Source organism: Kogia breviceps, chromosome 16 (assembly GCF_026419965.1).
Source record: "Kogia breviceps isolate mKogBre1 chromosome 16, mKogBre1 haplotype 1, whole genome shotgun sequence".
NCBI classification, from domain to species: domain Eukaryota; kingdom Metazoa; phylum Chordata; class Mammalia; order Artiodactyla; family Physeteridae; genus Kogia; species Kogia breviceps.
Window position 1 is genome coordinate 24328547 of NC_081325.1, and position 18228 is coordinate 24346774.

The following is an 18228-nucleotide window of genomic DNA, read 5'->3' on the forward strand; positions in this document are numbered from 1 at the left end:
TTCTGTGGTGTCTTTATCTGTTCAATTATACCAGCTATGATGAATGCAAATTGTTTTACTGCATCTTCTGTGCAAGTGAATCTTTCAGAGAACGGACACTTTTAGTGACCAAATCACCGGAGAATTATTTCAAAGGAATCTTTAAAATATGCACGCCAGGCTTGCATAAACACTGAGAAATCCCTAAACAGTAATTCTTAGATGATTGTCAAACTGCAAGGATTTCTGGCCCTCAGTTATTATAGGTTTAAGAGAGAGCAGACTAATGAATACCTAAAGAAAAGAACAATCAATAGTATGGATTGACAATCAATTTTAATTAGAATATTCCCATTGTACTTTTAAAAAATGGGTTATAAAGACTGTATACTCATCTCATGGCAAGACCTCTGAGGCTTTCCTGAGCTTTTGCTACAATACAGGGCAGTAGAGTCAGAAGAAGAAAAACATTGGAAGAATCACTAATCATCATCATTATTAGGTTAAGGAATGGTCATACTCTAGCAGAAAGAATGTTCTGGAATTTCCAGAGCACTATTTCTTTTTTTTCTTTTTTTTTTTTTTTGCGGTATGCGGGCCTCTCACTGTTGTGGCCTCTCCCGTTGCGGAGCACAGGCTCCGGACGCACAGGCTCAGCGGCCATAGCTCACGGGCTTAGTTGCTCCGCGGCACGTGGGATCTTCCCGGACCAGGGCACGAACCCGTGTCTCCTGCATCGGCAGGCGGATTCTCAACCACTGCGCCACCAGGGAAGCCCAGAGCACTATTTCTTATTATTTAGCATGGACTTTCAGGTGTGATTTCAGTCTAAAGAAAAACTTGAATACCTACATGATTGAAAAACCTTAGCAGCACTGTCCTCTTCTTGGGGGAATATGGCCTTATCTTTCTGTCCAGCTCTTTCTCTTTTATGCAATTACTATTGTTTAATGTCTTATTTAAAAAACTGGTTATGTTACCGAACCAAATTTGGGCCTGCTCACCCATGCGCAGTAAAGCCAAGCTACTGACACTGGGTTGTGGTGAAGTGCAGGGCAGTAAGGCATCATCAGCCAAGGACTTAGGGACACAGCTTGCTCAAAAACCCTGAACTCCCCGATGGGTCTCAGGAAAGCATTTTTTTTTTTTTTTTTTTTTTTTTGGATCAGGAAAGCATTTTTAAAGGCCAGGTGAGGGAGGGGAGTAATCAGCTTGTGCACAATTCTGATTGGTCGACGGTGAGGTAACAGGGCTGGCTGTGTCACAGGGGTTAACATTATCAATCCTTAGGCTCCAAAAGGCTTGGGGGCTCTGTGCTCTTGGTCATCACGTGGTTACATCTTCCATTTGGTGTTGGTTTTAGCATCTGTAAAACAACTCAGGAAATGTGCACCAGGTACTATTCTCTAGGTACTTCAGGGAGGAGCTAAAGCACAGGACACAGGGGAGGGGTCTGTCCCGGGAAAACCCTTAGGGTCTTGCTCAGTTACAGTTCCCCCGTTTCTTTGATACTCCTTAATCTTGAGGAGAACGGGTGTTGGACAAGAAAGGGAGTAACGTTTTGGGTAGAGAGGTTAATCATAAAATCGGCAGAGGAACTCGGTTTTAGGGGGCCTTGGTTTCAGTTATGTCCTTATTTCCAGGGGCATGAAAATGTTAAAGAAACTCATGGTGTAGACTTATCATGTATTTCATTAGTCTTTGATGGCTGACAATTCAGCTTAACATTCATGTTTCACCTTCATGACTTTTTTTTTCCTTAGGTGGAAACCACTCAGAGGTTGAAGTCAGGCAGAGACAACAACTTCAACTGATACAATCTAAATGCCAGAAAAAGGTCAGAATCCATCTCTTTTAGCTTAAATTTGGCAAGAAATTAGAGTACCAGCACTTTCAAAGTAACCATGAAATAACACAGTAACTTTACCAAAAGCATAAAACCTTCAAACAAACTGCAAAAGAAAGTCTCAAAAATCAAAGAAGTCAGGATGTGAGAAGTGAAGGGATAAATACTGCAAATTCTCACCCAAGCTGTCTTATCAGTCAGTGAGACCTTTGGTAAAGGGTTTTTTTCCCCCTAGTTTAAGTCTCTACTATGTTTTGAATATTCAGGTTCCAAGAACATGGATTTGTTTACCCCATTCCAGTCCTGAAAGTACTACAAAATTTTTTAAGATTCCAGCAATTTTTTTTTTTTTAACAGTGAACTCTTGAGTTTTATAATCAGGAAAAATGATCTGCCCTTCTCTCCAACCTGGTGGAGGTGGATTGGGGACAGAGGAGACAGAAAGACAGAGACCAAGGAAGAAACACAAAGAAATTTCATGGGCAGCAGATGTGGCCTGACCATCCTCTGTGATCTAAGTAGCTCGAAGAACCAACCTATAATCATGGCGTGCTATAGCACAAAAAATACTGTAATTTGCCTTTCATCATAATTTTGTTTTAACATCTTTATTGGAGTATAACTGCTTTACAATGGTGTGTTAGTTTCTGCTTTATAACAAAGTGAAACAGTTATACATATACATATATCCCCATATCTCTTCCCTCTTGCCTCTCCCTCCCTCCCACGCTCCCTATGCTACCCTCTAGGAGGTCACAAAGCACTGAGCTGATCTCCCTGTGCTATGCGGCTGCTTCCCACTAGCTATCTATTTTACATTTGGTAGTGTATATATGTCCCTGCCACTCTCTCACTTTGTGTCCCGTCTTACCCTTCCCACTCCCTGTATCCTCAAGTCCATTCTCCAGTAGGTCTGTGTGTTTATTCCCGTCTTGCCCCTAGGTTCTTCATGACCATTTTTTTTTTTTTTTAGATTCCATATATATGTGTTAGCATACGGTATTTGTTTTTCTCTTTCTGACTTACTTCACTCTGTATGACAGACTCTAGGTCCAACCATCTCACTACAAATAACTCAATTTAGTTTCTTTTTTGGCTGAGTAATATGCCATTGTATATATGTGCCACATCTTCTTTATCCATTCATCTGTTGATGGACACTTAGGTTGCTTCCATGTCCTGGCTATTGTAAATAGAGCTGCAATGAATATTGTGGTACATGACTCTTTTTGAATTATGGTTTTCTCAGGGTATATGCCCAGGCGTGGGATTGCTGGGTTGTATGGTAGTTCTATTTTTAGTTTTTTAAGGAACCTCCATACTGTTCTCCATAGTGGCTGTATCAATTTACATTCCCACCAACAGTGCAAGAGGGTTCCCTTTTCTCCACACCCTCTCCATCATTTATTGTTTGTAGATTTTTTTTTTTTTTTTTTTTTTTTTGGTGGTACGCAGGCCTCTCACTGTTGCGGCCTCTCCCGTTGCAGAGCACAGGCTCCGGACGTGCAGGCTCAGTGGCCACGGCTCACGGGCCCAGCCGCTCTGCTGCACGTGGGATCTTCCCGGACCGGGGCACGAACCCGTGTCTCCTTCATCGGCATGTGGACTCTCAACCACTGTGCCACCAGGGAAGCCCACTCCCTTTCCTTTTCTCTTCTTCTGGGACCCCTATAATTTGAATGTTGGTGCGTTTAATGTTGTCCCAGAGGTCTCTGAGACTGTCCTCAATTCTTTTCATTTTTTTCTTTATTCTGCTCTGCAGTAGTTATTTCTACTATTTTATCTTCCAGGTTACTTATCCGTTTTTCTGCCTCAGTTATTCTGCTGTTGATCCCTTCTAGAGAATTTTAATTTCATTTACTGTGTTGTTCATCACTGTTTGTTTGCTCTTTAGTTCTTCTAGGTCCTTGTTAAACGTTTATTGTATTTTCTCCATTCTATTTCCAAGATTTTGGATCCTCTTTACTATCATTATTCTGAATTCTTTTTCAGGTAGACTGCCTATTTCCTCTTCATTTGTTAGGTCTGGTGGGTTTTTACCTTGCTCCTTCATCTGCTGTGTGTTTCTCTTCTCATTTTGCTTAACTTACTGTGTTTGGGGTCTCCTTTTCGCAGGCTGCAGTTCGTAGTTCCTGTTGTTTTTGGTGTCTGCCCCCAGTGGCTAAGGTTGGTTCAGTGGGTTGTGTAGGCTTCCTGGTGGAGGGGACTAGAGCAGGTGTTCTGGTGGATGAGGCTGGATCTTGTCTTTCTGGTGGGCAGGACCACATCTGGTGGTGTGTTTTGGGGTGTCTGTAACCTTATTATGATTTTAGGCAGCCTCTCTGCTAATGGGTGGGGTTGTGTTGCTGTCTTGCTAGTTGTTTGGCATAGGGTGCCCAGCACTGTAGCTTGCTGGTCATTGAGTGAAGCTGGGTCTTGGCGTTGAGATGGAGACCTCTGGGAGATTTTTGCTGTTTGATATTACATGGAGCTGGGAGGTCTCTTGTGGACCAATGTCCTGAAGTTGGCTCTCTCACCTCACAGGCACAGCCCTGATGCCTGGCTGGAGCACCAAGAGCCTGTCATCCACACGGTTCAGAAAAAAAGGGAGAAGAAGAAAGAAAGGGAGAGGGAGGGAGGGAGAGAGAGAGAGAGAGAGAGGGAGGGAGGGAGAGAGGGAGGGAGGGAGGGAGGGAGAGAGGGAGAGGGAGGGAGAGAAAGAAGATAAAATAAAATAAAGTTATTAAAATAAAAAATAATAATTTTAAAATATTTTTTTAAAGTAATAAAAAGAAAGAAGGAAGAGAGCAACCTAACCAAAACAGAAAACCACCAATGATAAAAAGTGCTAAAAACTATACTATTAAAAAAAAAAAAAAAAAAGAGAGACTGAACCCTAGGACAAATGGTTAAAGTTGTACAGACAAAATCACACACAGAAGCACACACATACACACTCACAAAAAGACAAGAAGGGAAAAAAATTATATATCGTTGCTCCCAAAGTCCACCTCCTCGATTTGAGATGATTTGTTTTAGTCAGGTATTCCACAGATGCAGGGTATATCACGTTGACTGTGGAGATTTAATGCGCTGCTTCTGAGGCTGCTGGTAGAGATTTCCCTTTCTCTTCTTTGTTTGCACAGCTCCCGGGGTTCAGCTTTGGATTTGGACCCGCCTCTGCACGTAGGTCGCCCGAGGGCGTGTGTTCTTCACTCAGACAGGATGGGGTTAAAGGAGCAGCTGCTTCAGTGGCTCTGGCTCACTCTGGCCGAGGGGAGGGAGGGATAAGGATGCGGGGTGAGCCTGTGGCAACAGAGGCCAGCGTGACATTGCAGCAGCCTGAGGCGCGCCATGTGTTCTCCCCGGGAAGTTGTCCCTGTGTCACGGGACCCTGGCAGTGGTGGGCTGCACAGGCTCCAGGGAGGGCAGGTGTGGAGAGTGACCTGTGCTTGCACACAGGCTTCTTGGTGGCTGCAGTAGCAGCCTTAGTGTCCCATGCCCGTCTCTGGTGTCCGCGCTGATAGCTGCGGCTCGCACCCGTCGCTGGAGCTCCTTTAAGCGGCGCTCTTAATCCCCTCTCCTCGCGCACCAGGAAACAAAGAGGCAAGAAAGTCTCTTGCCCCTTAGGCAGCTCCAGACCTTCTCCCAGACTCCCTCCCGGCTAGCCGTGGTGCACTAGTCCCCTTCAGGCTGTGTTCGCGCCGCCAACCCGTCCTCTCCCTGGGATCCGACCGAAGGCCGAGCCTCAGCTCCCAGCCCCCGCCCGCCCCGGCGGGTGAGCAGACAAGCTTCTGGGGCTGGTGAGTGCTGGTCGGCACCGATCCTCTGCGGGAATCTCTCCGCTTTGCCCTCTGCACCCTGTGGCTGCGCTCTCCTCCGCGGCTCCGAAACTACCCCCTCTGCCACCCGCCGTCTCCGCCCGCGAAGGAACTTCTAGTGTGGGGAAACCTTTCCTCCTTCACAGCTCCCTCCCACTGGTACAGGTCCCATCCCTATGCTTTTGTCTCTGTTTTCTCTTTTGCCCTACCCAGGTACGTGGGGGAGTTTCTTGCCTTTGGGGAGTTCTGAGGTCTTCTGTCAGCGTTCAGTAGGTGTTCTGTAGGCGTTGTGCCACATGTAGATGAATTTGTAATGTATTTGTGGGGAGGAAGGTGATCTCCATACCTTACTCTTCCACCATCTTGAAGCTCTTCTTTTCATCATAATTTTGTGTTCCATTGGTTCAGACTGAAAAATAGTAACTACTTTTTTTCTTCTGTAATCTCAATACAATTTAGCTAAAAAGAGAAGAATATATAAGAATCAAAAGGGAAGCTGAAGAAGCCGAAATCCAAAAAATGAAGGCAGTTCAGAGAGAAAAGGTAAGACATTGGAGAGAATGGTGAGTCAGCATTTACTGAGGGCTTCTGATGTGCCAGGTTCTCTCCTAGACACTGTTCATATACAAAGTGTTTAATCCTCACAAGAACCTATGAAGTGTATAATATTCTTATTACCCCTGTTTGCAAATGTAACTGACAGAGGATTAGATAACTTGCCCAAGGACTCGTACCCAGTAAATAGAAGTAGGCTTTGAATCCAGTCTGACTGATCTCAGAGCTAGAGTTCTTTGTCATCACACTCTCTCACCTCCCAGGTAAAAGATCAAAGGAGTAGCTGTGTATTTGGCCGGAAGGCACAGCAATTAGTAACAATGGCCACCAGTGGTACACCATCATATTTATATCCAAATATTGAATTTTCCAGGGTGAGTGTTAAATAGGTGACCATACCTCTCTCACCGATAAAGAAAAAGCATGCATTTACATTTCAGTATTAGTGATATCTATTTCATACCTCAAACTGATGTTTTTAGTTTTGATACTCTTTCTGGGGCTTGGGGGAAAAAATCTCTTAAAAATGCTCATCTGCTAGAGAAGGAAGAATGTACTGTACTTCTATGCCCATTCCCGCCACCCCCCCTCCTCCACCACTCCCATTCCCCACAAAGTCCTAAGCTGTAGTAGGTTTTAAGTGTTGGCTGTCTGGGGGCAAGGGGTTGACTCATGATACTGATGACCAAGTATGACATCTGCTGCAGGTTTAAGTCATGAAAACACAATTCTTTTTCGTGCTGTCTGTATCTCTCTTCATCCTTCTCTTTCTTTTTTTCCTCTTAAAGATTGAGTGTTGGTCAAAATTTAAACCTGCTTACCAAGCAATAGATATTTTTACTAGAGTTAATGAAGCCCAAAGCTGATGGCTTGTGGAATGTGCAAGAGTGTTAGTCTTTTCTTTCCCCGAGAAAGACTAAGAAGAAAAGAAAGTTAGAAAGAGTAACTTTCTACCTGGCTGGGGAGCAAACTAAATCTTTCTTGCAAGGTGTCCTGTTGTGCTGTGTGACCTTGGACAGGCCCCTACCCCTCTCTGAACTATTCCTGTAAAATGAGTCTGTAAGCCCCACCTCCTTGTCTCTCAAGGCTGGGAACATGTGTAGATGTAGAGATGCTACAGCTGTAGAGATGCTACATCTCTAAAGATGTAGGCTCTGGGGTAGAGATAAGACTGGACTTATACATGAGGAATTGAAATGCTGGAGGTATAAAAAAAAGAGTATAGGTACTTTGTTTACTAGATTTGATTCAGCAGTTCACTTCCAAGTCATCAGCTATTATACCTTCATTGAAAAGATTCTCATAATAACTTTTTAAAACCTGTCTTTCTCTCTCTTTCTACCTCTCTATTCCTCACTCTTTTCCATTCAACCCCACCCCCGCCACATTTTTTCCTTCAAAGGAAGGTTCACACTTCAGTCTTGTGATTGTAGAGCAGGTATTCCATTTACATAGCATAATCATTCTGTATTTCAGGTGCAACTAAGAAAATCATCAAATCTAATTAAGGGGCTTGCAGATCCTAAAGAATTGTGTTGTAATCTCTTATCCTAAAAGTGATTTATTAGTTGTCATTTAATACCCATAATTGGCTGGCTTGTGGGTCATTTATAGGTCATTTCTTCTTTGGTCAAATTATGTATACTATTCAGAAATGTTAGTGGCTGAAACAGTTTTCTTTAACATTGAGTAAAAGCAGCATTCCCTCCCTTTCCAAGTTATAACACCAGATGTACAGCAATCATTAACTACAGAAGTCTTAACTGGGTTGGCTTTTCTAACATGACAAGTGTAATGATTATTGGTATAAATTTGTCCAAAAGTAAGAGATGGGGAAAGGGAGTTGCTATATATAGATCCATCCCAATCAAATGTGGTCCTTGAACCAGCAGCCTTGATACCACTTATTAGACATACAGAATCTCAAATCCCACCCCAGACCTTCTGAAACAGAACCTGCATTTTAACAAGCTCCCCAGGTGATTCTTGTACACATACTGGTTTGAAGAGCATTAATCTAAATTGCCTTACAAGAGAAGGAGCCGCCCACTCTGGTCCTTCCACAGACCTGATTTCTCTGGCTAATTGGCCTGGACTGCCACGCTGACCTTAGCTCTCTCTGTTGTATATAAATCTGTTGCTTTTCATACTAAATGTGAGCCCATTTAATAGCTTGTGTCAGATAAAAGAAAAATGGACATTAGCCATCTAGAAATGGCATACTTCACATTGCCAGTGTGAAAACGGCCCAGGGAAACGATAATGGCTGTGCTGGTGGCGCGGTGGTTGAGAGTCTGCCTGCCGATGCAGGGGACGCGGGTTCGTGCCCCGGTCTGGGAAGATCCCACATGCCGCGGAGCGGCCGGGCCCGTGAGCCATGGCCGCTGAGCCTGCACGTCCGGAGCCTGTGCTCCGCAACGGGAGAGGCCACAGCAGTGAGAGGCCCGCGTACCGCAAAATATATATATATATATATTACAACCCATGTGGTAGGCACAAAAATGCCCTCTCCTTTTAGTACTAAAAGGGTAAGCTGTTAGCTTCTTTATGTTTCACTTTCCTTAGCTGTAAAATGGGTATAATAATATAATAAGGGGACTGGTGGGATTAAAGGATACAATAGGTGCAAATCTCTGTACAATGGGTAGCCCTAAGTAAGCAGTGAAAAAGGGTGCCCTGACCTAATTATACATGTAAAGAAGTGCCCTAATTCACTTGACTCTACTATTATATCAACCTCTTGTGTGGAAGGCAGAGAGGATTTTTATTTTACACATGAAGTGGATTGGTTTAATTTATTTCTAAATTAAATAAACCCACATGAACTGGGTTGCTGGAGAAAAAAACACACTGGCTCTTTCTGTCACACGAGATTATTGCCGGGCTTCCCTCCCAGCTGGGTCTTTAACAATTCCTAGTGCACAGCATTTTCCTTTGCAGTCTAGGCTCATCTCTAATTACCGACATCTTCCTCCTTTCACATTCTTCTTATCCTCACCTTTTGTTTTCAGCACATGACCTCATTTCCCACCTTCTAGTGAATAAAGACCACAAGGCTGGAAGTACCTACATTTTTTTGTTTCCTTACTCTTCCTTTGCTGTTTCTGCCCGCCGCCCCCCGCCCCCCGCCCCCACCCCCTGGGTCTCATCTCAGCAGGAATAAGAAAGTGCTCTTCCTTGTTGCTATGATGGATTCTCCCACCCGTGCTTCCCATCCCATCTTTCCTCCATCTCCCCGGGAACATTACTGCTCCATCGGTTAACCCTCCTTTTCTCCTGCAACTTTCTTGTTGTTTCTGTTTTTCTCTCTTGGGGTATAATCATACTGAAATCTCTCATCTTAAAAACAAAGTGTCTCTGTTCTGGTTTGCTTTCAACTCCTCCCTCTCAAGCATCACAGCTCAGCTTCTTGAAAGCCTTTTCTACCACATTGGGTTCCTACATGCCAGTATGTAGACTGACTCCTTATCAATCACCTGAACCAAAAAAAAAAAAAAAAAAATCTCTGTTTTAAACAAAGTCCCCCAGGTGATGCTGAGCTCAGCTAACTCCGAAACTTCCCTTCTCTGAGTCCTCACCTTCACTTGTTCCTTGGTGGGCTGAGTTTGACTTCTGTCTCTAGTAATTCATTGGTATTTATCTAGCCAAGAATCACTAATGAGCTCTTCGTTGAAAAACCCAGTGGAGACTCTTCAGTTCCTAACTTATCTCAAGTGTTTGTAATATTGTAACGATTTAAATAGTACTTTGTCCTTCAAATTCTACCCCTCTGGATTTCATCTGGATCCTTTTCCTCTGCTTGTTTTTCTGCTATTGATGTTCTATCCAGGTCCCATCCATTCATCTTCTCTCATTTCCCTGTGCCTATGCCACCATATTCTTAGGTGAAAGCCCCCGCATTTCCACGTCTGTGGATTTTGCGTGTGCTGATTTCTGAAATCCACATCTCCAGACCATATTCTTGAATCCCAGAACCATATATTTTACTGTATGCTTGATATTTCTTTCTAGATGTGCCACGGTGTATCTCAAATCCAGTAGGTTCAAAAGTGACTTCATATTCATTCTAATGCTCTTAAATGATAGTCACCAGTAATCTTCCCCCCTTTTTTGACTCATTCTATATTAATATAGCCTACCTCCTACTATTTCTTTTTACTCTCCTCTTATTTCTGCCCCCCACATTTTTCTAGAATTTGTCCTTTCTTTTCTGTCCCCGTTGTCTTAATTTGGGACTCATAATTTATGGCCTGGATTACTGTGAGAACCACACCACTGTTTTTTATATTTGTGGTCCTTTCTGCGGCTTATCCTTCGTATTGCTTTCAGGGTGAGCTGCTTACTATCCTGCTTAAAATAACATAATGGCTCATCATTGCCTTTAATGAAGTCCAAACTCCTTTACTTGGCATATAAATTTCTTTATAATTGCCTCTTCCTACTTTCTCAACCTTGTTCTCCACGCATCTCACTATGTACCCCTTTGAATTTATATCCACAGGCTTCTTGGGGTTTCCTGAACTGGCATATTCTCTTGTGGCTTTCTATATTGAAAATATTATATGTTATAGGAATGCCCTTTTCCTATTCAGGGCCACTACTATCCCATCATTGCCTTTGTGCAAATTAGAAACAGATTCTTCACCCAGGCAGTCAGTTCTGTGGGTGCTCAGATTGGTGACAGATGGTACTTCTGTGAGAAATAGAAAAAGACACCTCTGCTGTGCTGAAACACCCCATGCTGGGATGCAAGCCTTGGTAAGTAAGCTGAATGCTGCCTCTATTTCAGCCTTTTTAACCTCTCTGCTAAGCCCCTGGGCAGTAAGAAACCATACAATGGAGTGCAGTAGCCTTGCTCCCATCACCTCCTTTTCCTCCTGGAAAGTTCTTGCTTAAGATTGGTCTCTATCTAGAATTTCTACCTCTCATCAGACCTATGGTTCTTATCCTTTTATTTGGTCATCAGCCCCCAGGGAGATTTGAAGAAAGCTATGGACTCACACTCCATAAAACTGAGCATACACCTATCAAACAGCTTCTTCATGAACCCGAGGTTAGAAACCATATTCCAAATGTTCTTCAAAGTTTGGCTAACCTTAACCCTATCCCTAACACTAACCCAGGATGGGGTCTGCCCACATAGAAGGCACTGAATGAATGTCTGTGGAACTGCTAAAAGCATTTCCCAATTGCCCACTTCTGCGCTTTTTCTTTGTATTCATATTACATAGTTGCAAACCTCTATTCCCTAATACATTTTACACACTGCCATCATGGCTTTCTTGTCTGTGTTCCCAGCTAGCTTCTGAAATTTTCCAGAGTAGGCACTGCTCTGTTTTTATTCCCAGCATCTAACAGAACATAGTACTGAGCATATAATAGGCATTTGAGAAATGTTTGTTGAATACGTGACATTCAGTGATATTAAATGATTTGTTTAAGGTCACTCAGTGATGGTGGACCTAGAACTCATTCCATATTTTTTCTTCTGGACCTCATGTTCTTAGATCTTTTATATTATATATTTGTATATGTATAAGTATGGTTGGGTGATTCCTTAACTCACTGTTAAATGGAAAGAAATAAGTAGTCTGACTAAATCTAAGTATTTGGATTAGTGTACTAAAATAGCTACCACAGTGGTAGGTATTGAATACTTAAATACTCCAGTATTTTGCAAAATACTTCTCCATCAACTCTTGAGGGATAAACAGACCTTTGTTGGATAGAATTTAGCTACTGAGTAACTGTTTTTGTAAGTTGAGTCCAATGATAATTTATTAGTGAAGAGATGAAAATCCACGTTCCAATTTCTGACCTTGCTAAAGGAACCCAACCCTGGTCTCTAAGTGCTTGTGTGATTTTCTCACTGTTCTCTGAGTAGCATCCCTAATCCTGGTTTAATCAATACCTACTGCTTGCTTGCTTGCTTTTACCTCCCGGCCCCCTTTTCTTCCCCCAGAGATGTGGGGAGCTCATCACAATTGACTACTTTTGGTCTCATGAGTCAGGATTTTTTTCTAGATTGAGATCATGTTTATTCAGTTGTACAATTTTCTGTTAGTTTGCTTTCTAGAACTGTGATTCATTAATAATCCAATTACCTTGTATTATAATTGAATTACAATTGAATTGTATTACAATTCTCTTGGATTGTAGTAAATTTCCTTTATGTTTTTTCTGAAACTGAAATTATCCATTTTACCTTTCAAATGGGATGAGTAAATAGTTCTGTGTGAATGAAGACTTCCATGGAAATGAACAATATGAACAGTTTTTTCCTCTCTTTGGAAGATGGAGCCAAACTTATGTTAGAGTTTGGAAGTGATGATTTCCATTAGTCCCTTTTCACAGGTCTTCCTGAGGGACAAGTCCATTTTTTTTTTTTTTAAAGCAAATCCAGCTGCTTGACTTCTCCCTTGGATTCAATTAAATCTTCAAGTCTCTCCTGTGTTATAGAACTTGTTTCAACTCCCCATTAAATCTGTTGTCTAGGAAGTCTACTTGTTTTTCACAGGCAAATTAAAAAAAATAACAGTTGTATCATAGTAAAAAAACCACAAGTGTTTCTGGGTTATTAAGTTGGATTAAAATATGCCAGAGCCATGGTGACAGTAACATCAAATGTGAAGTTCTTTATCTCTAGACTCTCCAAACAACTAATTTAAAAAATGAGAGGATTCTTCTATTCAAGTGGATGGCTTTTTTTTGACATTTGCTGTTCAGTCTCTCAACAGCTTTAAGTATCTGATTCTAAGTCAGAAGGGAATTGAATTGGCTTGTTGAAAATCTTTTCCTGAATGCTTTATTGTAATGTGGAGATATATATGTAGTATCAACTATATAACCATTTATATATATATGTACATATTTTGTATCATCTATTTAATCATTTATTATGCTTTTAATTTAACATGATTGGTGTGGAAATTTCATGTTTTCCTTAGAACATTTTGAAAACACTGCTTAAGATATAAATGTTGCTATCATCTGAACTAAGGTAAAAATGTGAAATACTGATTCTGTGATTATACCAATCAAGTTGGGAGAGGGGAGCCATGGAAAGAACTTGAAGCTCCTGGCTTTCAGTGTAGGGCACATGGCTTGTGAGAGGGTTATCACCTTGGAAGCCCTGGTAGGTACCATATTGGACTACTGAGGCCACTTAAGCCTAAAGATTTTGGACCTTGGGTAACTTTAACATCATAATTCTGCTGAAAGCTATCCTAATGGATTACATTTTGATACTTGACATTTCAGAGCAATAAACTAGAGGAGAAAAAGAGACTTCAAGAAAACCTCAGAAGAGAAGCTTTTAGAGAACATCAGCAATGGTAAATTTATATTTTCAGAACTTTGTACCTTTTATAGACATATTGTTCACTGTGCTTTTAAATTCTAGGTGATAGTAACTATTCAAAACATCTGCTGTTGGATTGTTGACTATTAATTATGTAACTGAACTCTAGAAGTGAGGTTCTAAGTTTGGAGATATCTATACTCATTAAAGTATTCTTTAGTAGTCAACAGATTAGAAAGAATACTGCCAAATTTGAGAAATTCTGCATTCTAAATAACTTGGAGGGCTTGCTTTTTGGTGATCTAGGTTACTTTTGATTATGAAAACTTACAAAACACCAATATAAGGAAGATGTTGTTTGAAAGAAGTACCCAAGCAGAATGTAAACTAACTAGGGATTTACCTAATGGACTGAGGACTTATATTTCTGTAAACAAGAATTGAGAAATAATTTCACAATTATCAGCAAAGCTCCCAATTGGTGGTCATACATCAAGGTACTTTTTCCAGTATGACTTGTGAATTACAGCAGCTAACATGTAAGGGCAACTACTATGTGCTTTATAATGTAGATAATCTACTCTCTCATACAAGCTTTAAAGATTAGTTTGTGTTCCAGCTCTAAGTAGCTAGGTTACTTGCACACTGCTTAAAAGAATAGACAAAACCAAAGAACCATATTTCTGTTCCTAGGTTAATTCCAAATATGGTAGAATTAAAACCAAGCAGATTTGGGTTCAAAATCCTAGCTCCATTCTCCAGCTGTGACCTTGGACAAACTACTAAACCTCTTTAAAGCTTAGTTTTTCTAAAAAAAATTAGGGTTGGTAATATCTCTCCCATTGGCCATTTGTAAGGATTAAATAAAATATCTTATATAGGGCTTCCCTGGTGGTGCAGTGGTTAAGAATCCACCTGCCTGGGCTTCCCTGGTAGCGCAGTGGTTGAGAATCCGCCTGCCGATGCAGGGGACACGAGTTCGTGCCCCGGTCCAGGAATATCCCACATGCCGCGGAGCGGCTGGGCCCGTGAGCCATGGCCGCTGGGCCTATGCGTCCGGAGCCTGTGCTCCACAACGGGAGAGGCCACAGCAGGGAGAGGCCCATGTACCACCAAAAAAAAAAAAAAAAAAAAAAGGAATCCACCTGCCAATGCAGGGGACATGGGTTTGAGCCCTGGTCCGGGAAGATACCACATGCTGTGGAGCAACTAAGCCCGTGTACCACAACTACTGAGCCTGTGCTCTAGAGCCTGCGAGCCATGATTACTGAGCCTGCATGCTGCAACTACTGAAGCCCCGCGGCCCTAAAGCCAGTGCTCTGCAACAAGAGAAGCCACCACCATGAGAAGCCCATGCACTGCAACGAAGACCCAATGCAGCCAAAAATAAATATAAATAAAATAAATAAATTTATTTTAAAAATCTTATTAAAAATTTATTTAAAAAATAAATGGTATATAAGTGGCTGAATTTCATGGGGACTTGATATGTAACTTCTTTTTTTTTTTTTCTTTGTGGTATGCGGGCCTCTCACTGTTGTGGCCTCTCCCATTGCGGAGCACAGGCTCCGGACGCGCAGGCTCAGCGGCCATGGCTCACGGTCCCAGCCGCTCCACGGCATGTGGGATCTTCCCGGACCGGGACACGAACCCGTGTCCCCTGCATTGGCAGGTGGACTCTCAACCACTGCGCCACCAGGGAAGCCCGATATGTAACTTCTTACAGAGGTTCTTGTTGAATGGGATCAGACAGCTTATTTTCTAGAGACTGTTTAGAGATTTCTGGTTCCACCAGAACTAGTCATCAGCCTCCCACTTTCTGATGGACTGTACTGACTGCCTCCTCTTATCTATTCCCGTTGTTATACCTCATTTGTAGAATTTAAGATCATTCTGATGTTGGGGTGAGCATATGTGACACCCTAAAGTGTGTCCCTCCTCCAAGTATAGCATCCTCTGGTTTTCTCATTCCGCTGAGATTCTCCTGCCTCTACTGTAAGCAACAGCTCCTTGCTTTAAGACTCAGAGGTTGGAGTGTAAAAGAAGTTTCTCAGGGCTTCCCTGGTGGCGCAGTGGTTGAGAATCCGCCTGCCGATGCAGGAGACACGGGTTCGTGCCCTGGTCCGGGAAGATCCCACATGCCGCGGAGCAACTAAGCCCGTGAGCCATGGCCGCTAGGCCTGCGCGTCCGGAGCCTGTGCTCCGCAATGGGAGAGGCCACAACAGTGAGAGGCCCGCATACCACAAAAAAAAAAAAAAAAAAAAAAAAAAAAAAAAAAAAAAAAAAGAAGTTTCTCAGCACTTCACTTTGCCCATTAGCAAGTTGGGTACCTGGCCTCCGCTACCCAGACCAGGAAAAGAGTGGGAGATAGAATGGGGTTGTGTGGAAATGCTGAAGAATGACGTTATCTTTCCCCACTTTTGTTCTAAGGCAGACATGGGGATCAGGAAGCTGGTGTGAAGCTAAACACCAGGAGAAGTTGGCTGTCTTAGAGAGAGATAGAGGGCGGCAGGCAATAGATTAAGGGTAAAGTATTATTGCCTCCCCCTTCTTTGGTAGAGAATGGATGAGAGTTGATTTCTCAGCCAATCAGAGAAGTTGAATGCCCCCAAATGCCATGGGGGCATTTGTAGCCTGGAGACACAATAAGAATAAATGTATTTATCTTGTGGCATCCTTGTTTACACTGGAAAAGGGAAGACCTGCTTACCAATGAGGGGTCTTAGGTACAGGACTGGGAAGTTGAACAAGTCTATCCTCTAGGGAGTTTTAAACATGATAAAGTGAAGGATGAGAGATTCTTGGAGTTTTAAAGGATGTGGGAGATTGTGTCATCAAACCTTTTTTTTTCTACTCCTCCAGCTTCTTGAGTTTGTGTTTTACTGAATACTAGAGATCATCCTTTTTCTGTAAAGAAAGAAGAGTTCTACCCTCAGGCACCTCACACACTATCAGTGGAGCTGAATTCAATTACATGCACATTTCACTCTTGATCTTTCTTCTGCATATCATAAAAGTCCCAGTTGACCAAGAAAAAGAGAAGTTGGCTAAAAATGAGAAATATCTCAAATTGATTGTTAAAGCCTATTGAGAAACACAAGAAGAAGTATATGTGTGTATTTTTAAAATATATTTTGTTTCGCAGTACTTTTGAAATTGAAAGACCAATAGCTAATGAAATGAATGACCATTATATAGTCAGAAATATGAAAGAAACTTCTTATATAAGATGGATCCTCTGTATAACAAGCCTTTATCATATTTTCTTAGAATCAATTTATGGTGGAAGAATTGTATAGGAGAGCTATTAGAATTTTTTTAAACATCTTTATTGGAGTATAATTTCTTTACAATGGTGTGTTAGTTTCTGCTGTATCACATTTAATTTTTATGTATTTATTTATTTTTGGCTCTATTGGGTCTCTGTTGCTGTGCGCAGGCTTTCCTAGTTGCAGCGAGCAGGAGCTACTCTTCATTGCGGTGCGCGGGCTTCTCATTGCGGTGGCTTCTCGTTGTGGAGCGTGGGCTCTAGGCATGCAGGCTTTAGTAGTTGTGGCACGTGGGCTCAGTAGTTGTGGCTCACGGGCTCTAGAGTGTAGGCTCAGTAGTTGTGGCTCATGGGCTTAGCTGCTCTGCAGCATGTGGGATCTTCCTGGACCAGGGCTCAAACCCGTGTCCCCTGCGTTTGCAGGCAGATTCTTAACCACTGTGCCACCAGGGAAGTCCGAGAGCTCTTAGAATTTTAACAGCACAAAGTTTTCACTAGACCAACCAGGCTGTTCCCTATTCCATCCCCTTCGCCAAAAAATTAGATTCTCCTGAAGCTGTCAGACTAATGATCACAGAATAGAAACACAAATAAGGAATTCTTTCAGTGCTGTGATATGTGTTTCAAATAGCAGACTAGGAATGGTGTTCTTTGTTTTTTCTGTAGAGAAGGGCAACCATGGACTTGAGCAGAATGTAAATCCAAGTTGCTGGAGAAAAAGCTCATGATATCATCCTGGGGCACCACCATGAGAATCTTAATGTATTCTTTCTTACCACCTTGTTCCTGACTTCGTTCATTTGCTTCTGATTATTTTTAGTGTTGTCAATTATTTAGCTAACAGGCAGAAAACTAGGCTTTTATTGACATCCAGAGGGACTCTCCTGAGTGTAATAGTGAAAGCAGTTTATCGAATGCCTGTGGGGTTGCTTTCTAATTGTATGCATTAATCTGCCATGCAAGCTGGCTGAAAATATACACAAGCAGATTGCATGTGCAGATGGAGCACACGGGATGGTTTTTATGAAAAGACCTCTGGAATGTACTTCTGCAGTACTGTCTTTTCCTTAAAAATCAAATGACTGTGACTATTTCAATTGGCAGCTGAGAACAGACCAGATTAATGGTGCATTAAGTCTGTTACTCTGGCTGGGGACAGACTCTAATTTCACAGTGTAGAGTTAGTTATAGGATTTTTTTTTTTTTTTTTTTTTTTTTTGCTGTACGTGGGCCTCTCACTGTTGTGGCCTCTCCCGTTGCGGGGCACAGGCTCCGGATGCGCAGGCTCAGCGGCCATGGCTCACGGGCCCAGCCGCTCCGTGGCACGTGGGATCTTCCCGGACCGGGGCACGAACTCGTGTCCCCTGCATCGGCAGGCGGACTCTCAACCACTGCGCCACCAGGGAAGCCCCTAGTACTAGGATTCTTGAGCATGAAGGTGAAGGGTAGAAATAGGCTTCTAACCTTGGCATAGTTTTC

At 42.4% G+C, this 18228-nt stretch overlaps 1 protein-coding gene and 1 long non-coding RNA gene across 4 annotated transcripts in view; one reads left to right on the forward strand and one right to left on the reverse strand.

Moving 5' to 3' along the window:
- EPSTI1 (epithelial stromal interaction 1) overlaps positions 1-18228 on the forward strand; it is a 95655-nt gene that overhangs the window by 21804 nt on the left and 55623 nt on the right. For all 3 annotated transcript variants that reach the window (XM_059042216.2, XM_067016829.1, XM_059042217.2), the window contains exons 4-6: positions 1743-1816; positions 6085-6168; positions 13441-13514. In XM_059042216.2, the coding sequence (XP_058898199.1) occupies positions 1743-1816; positions 6085-6168; positions 13441-13514 (232 nt within the window). The remainder of the gene's footprint in view (positions 1-1742; positions 1817-6084; positions 6169-13440; positions 13515-18228) is intronic.
- The window catches only part of LOC136792818 (uncharacterized), a 78004-nt gene continuing 63043 nt past the window's right edge, over positions 3268-18228 (reverse strand). The window contains exon 4 of the long non-coding RNA XR_010837283.1: positions 3268-4383. This is a non-coding gene — a long non-coding RNA (uncharacterized lncRNA). The remainder of the gene's footprint in view (positions 4384-18228) is intronic.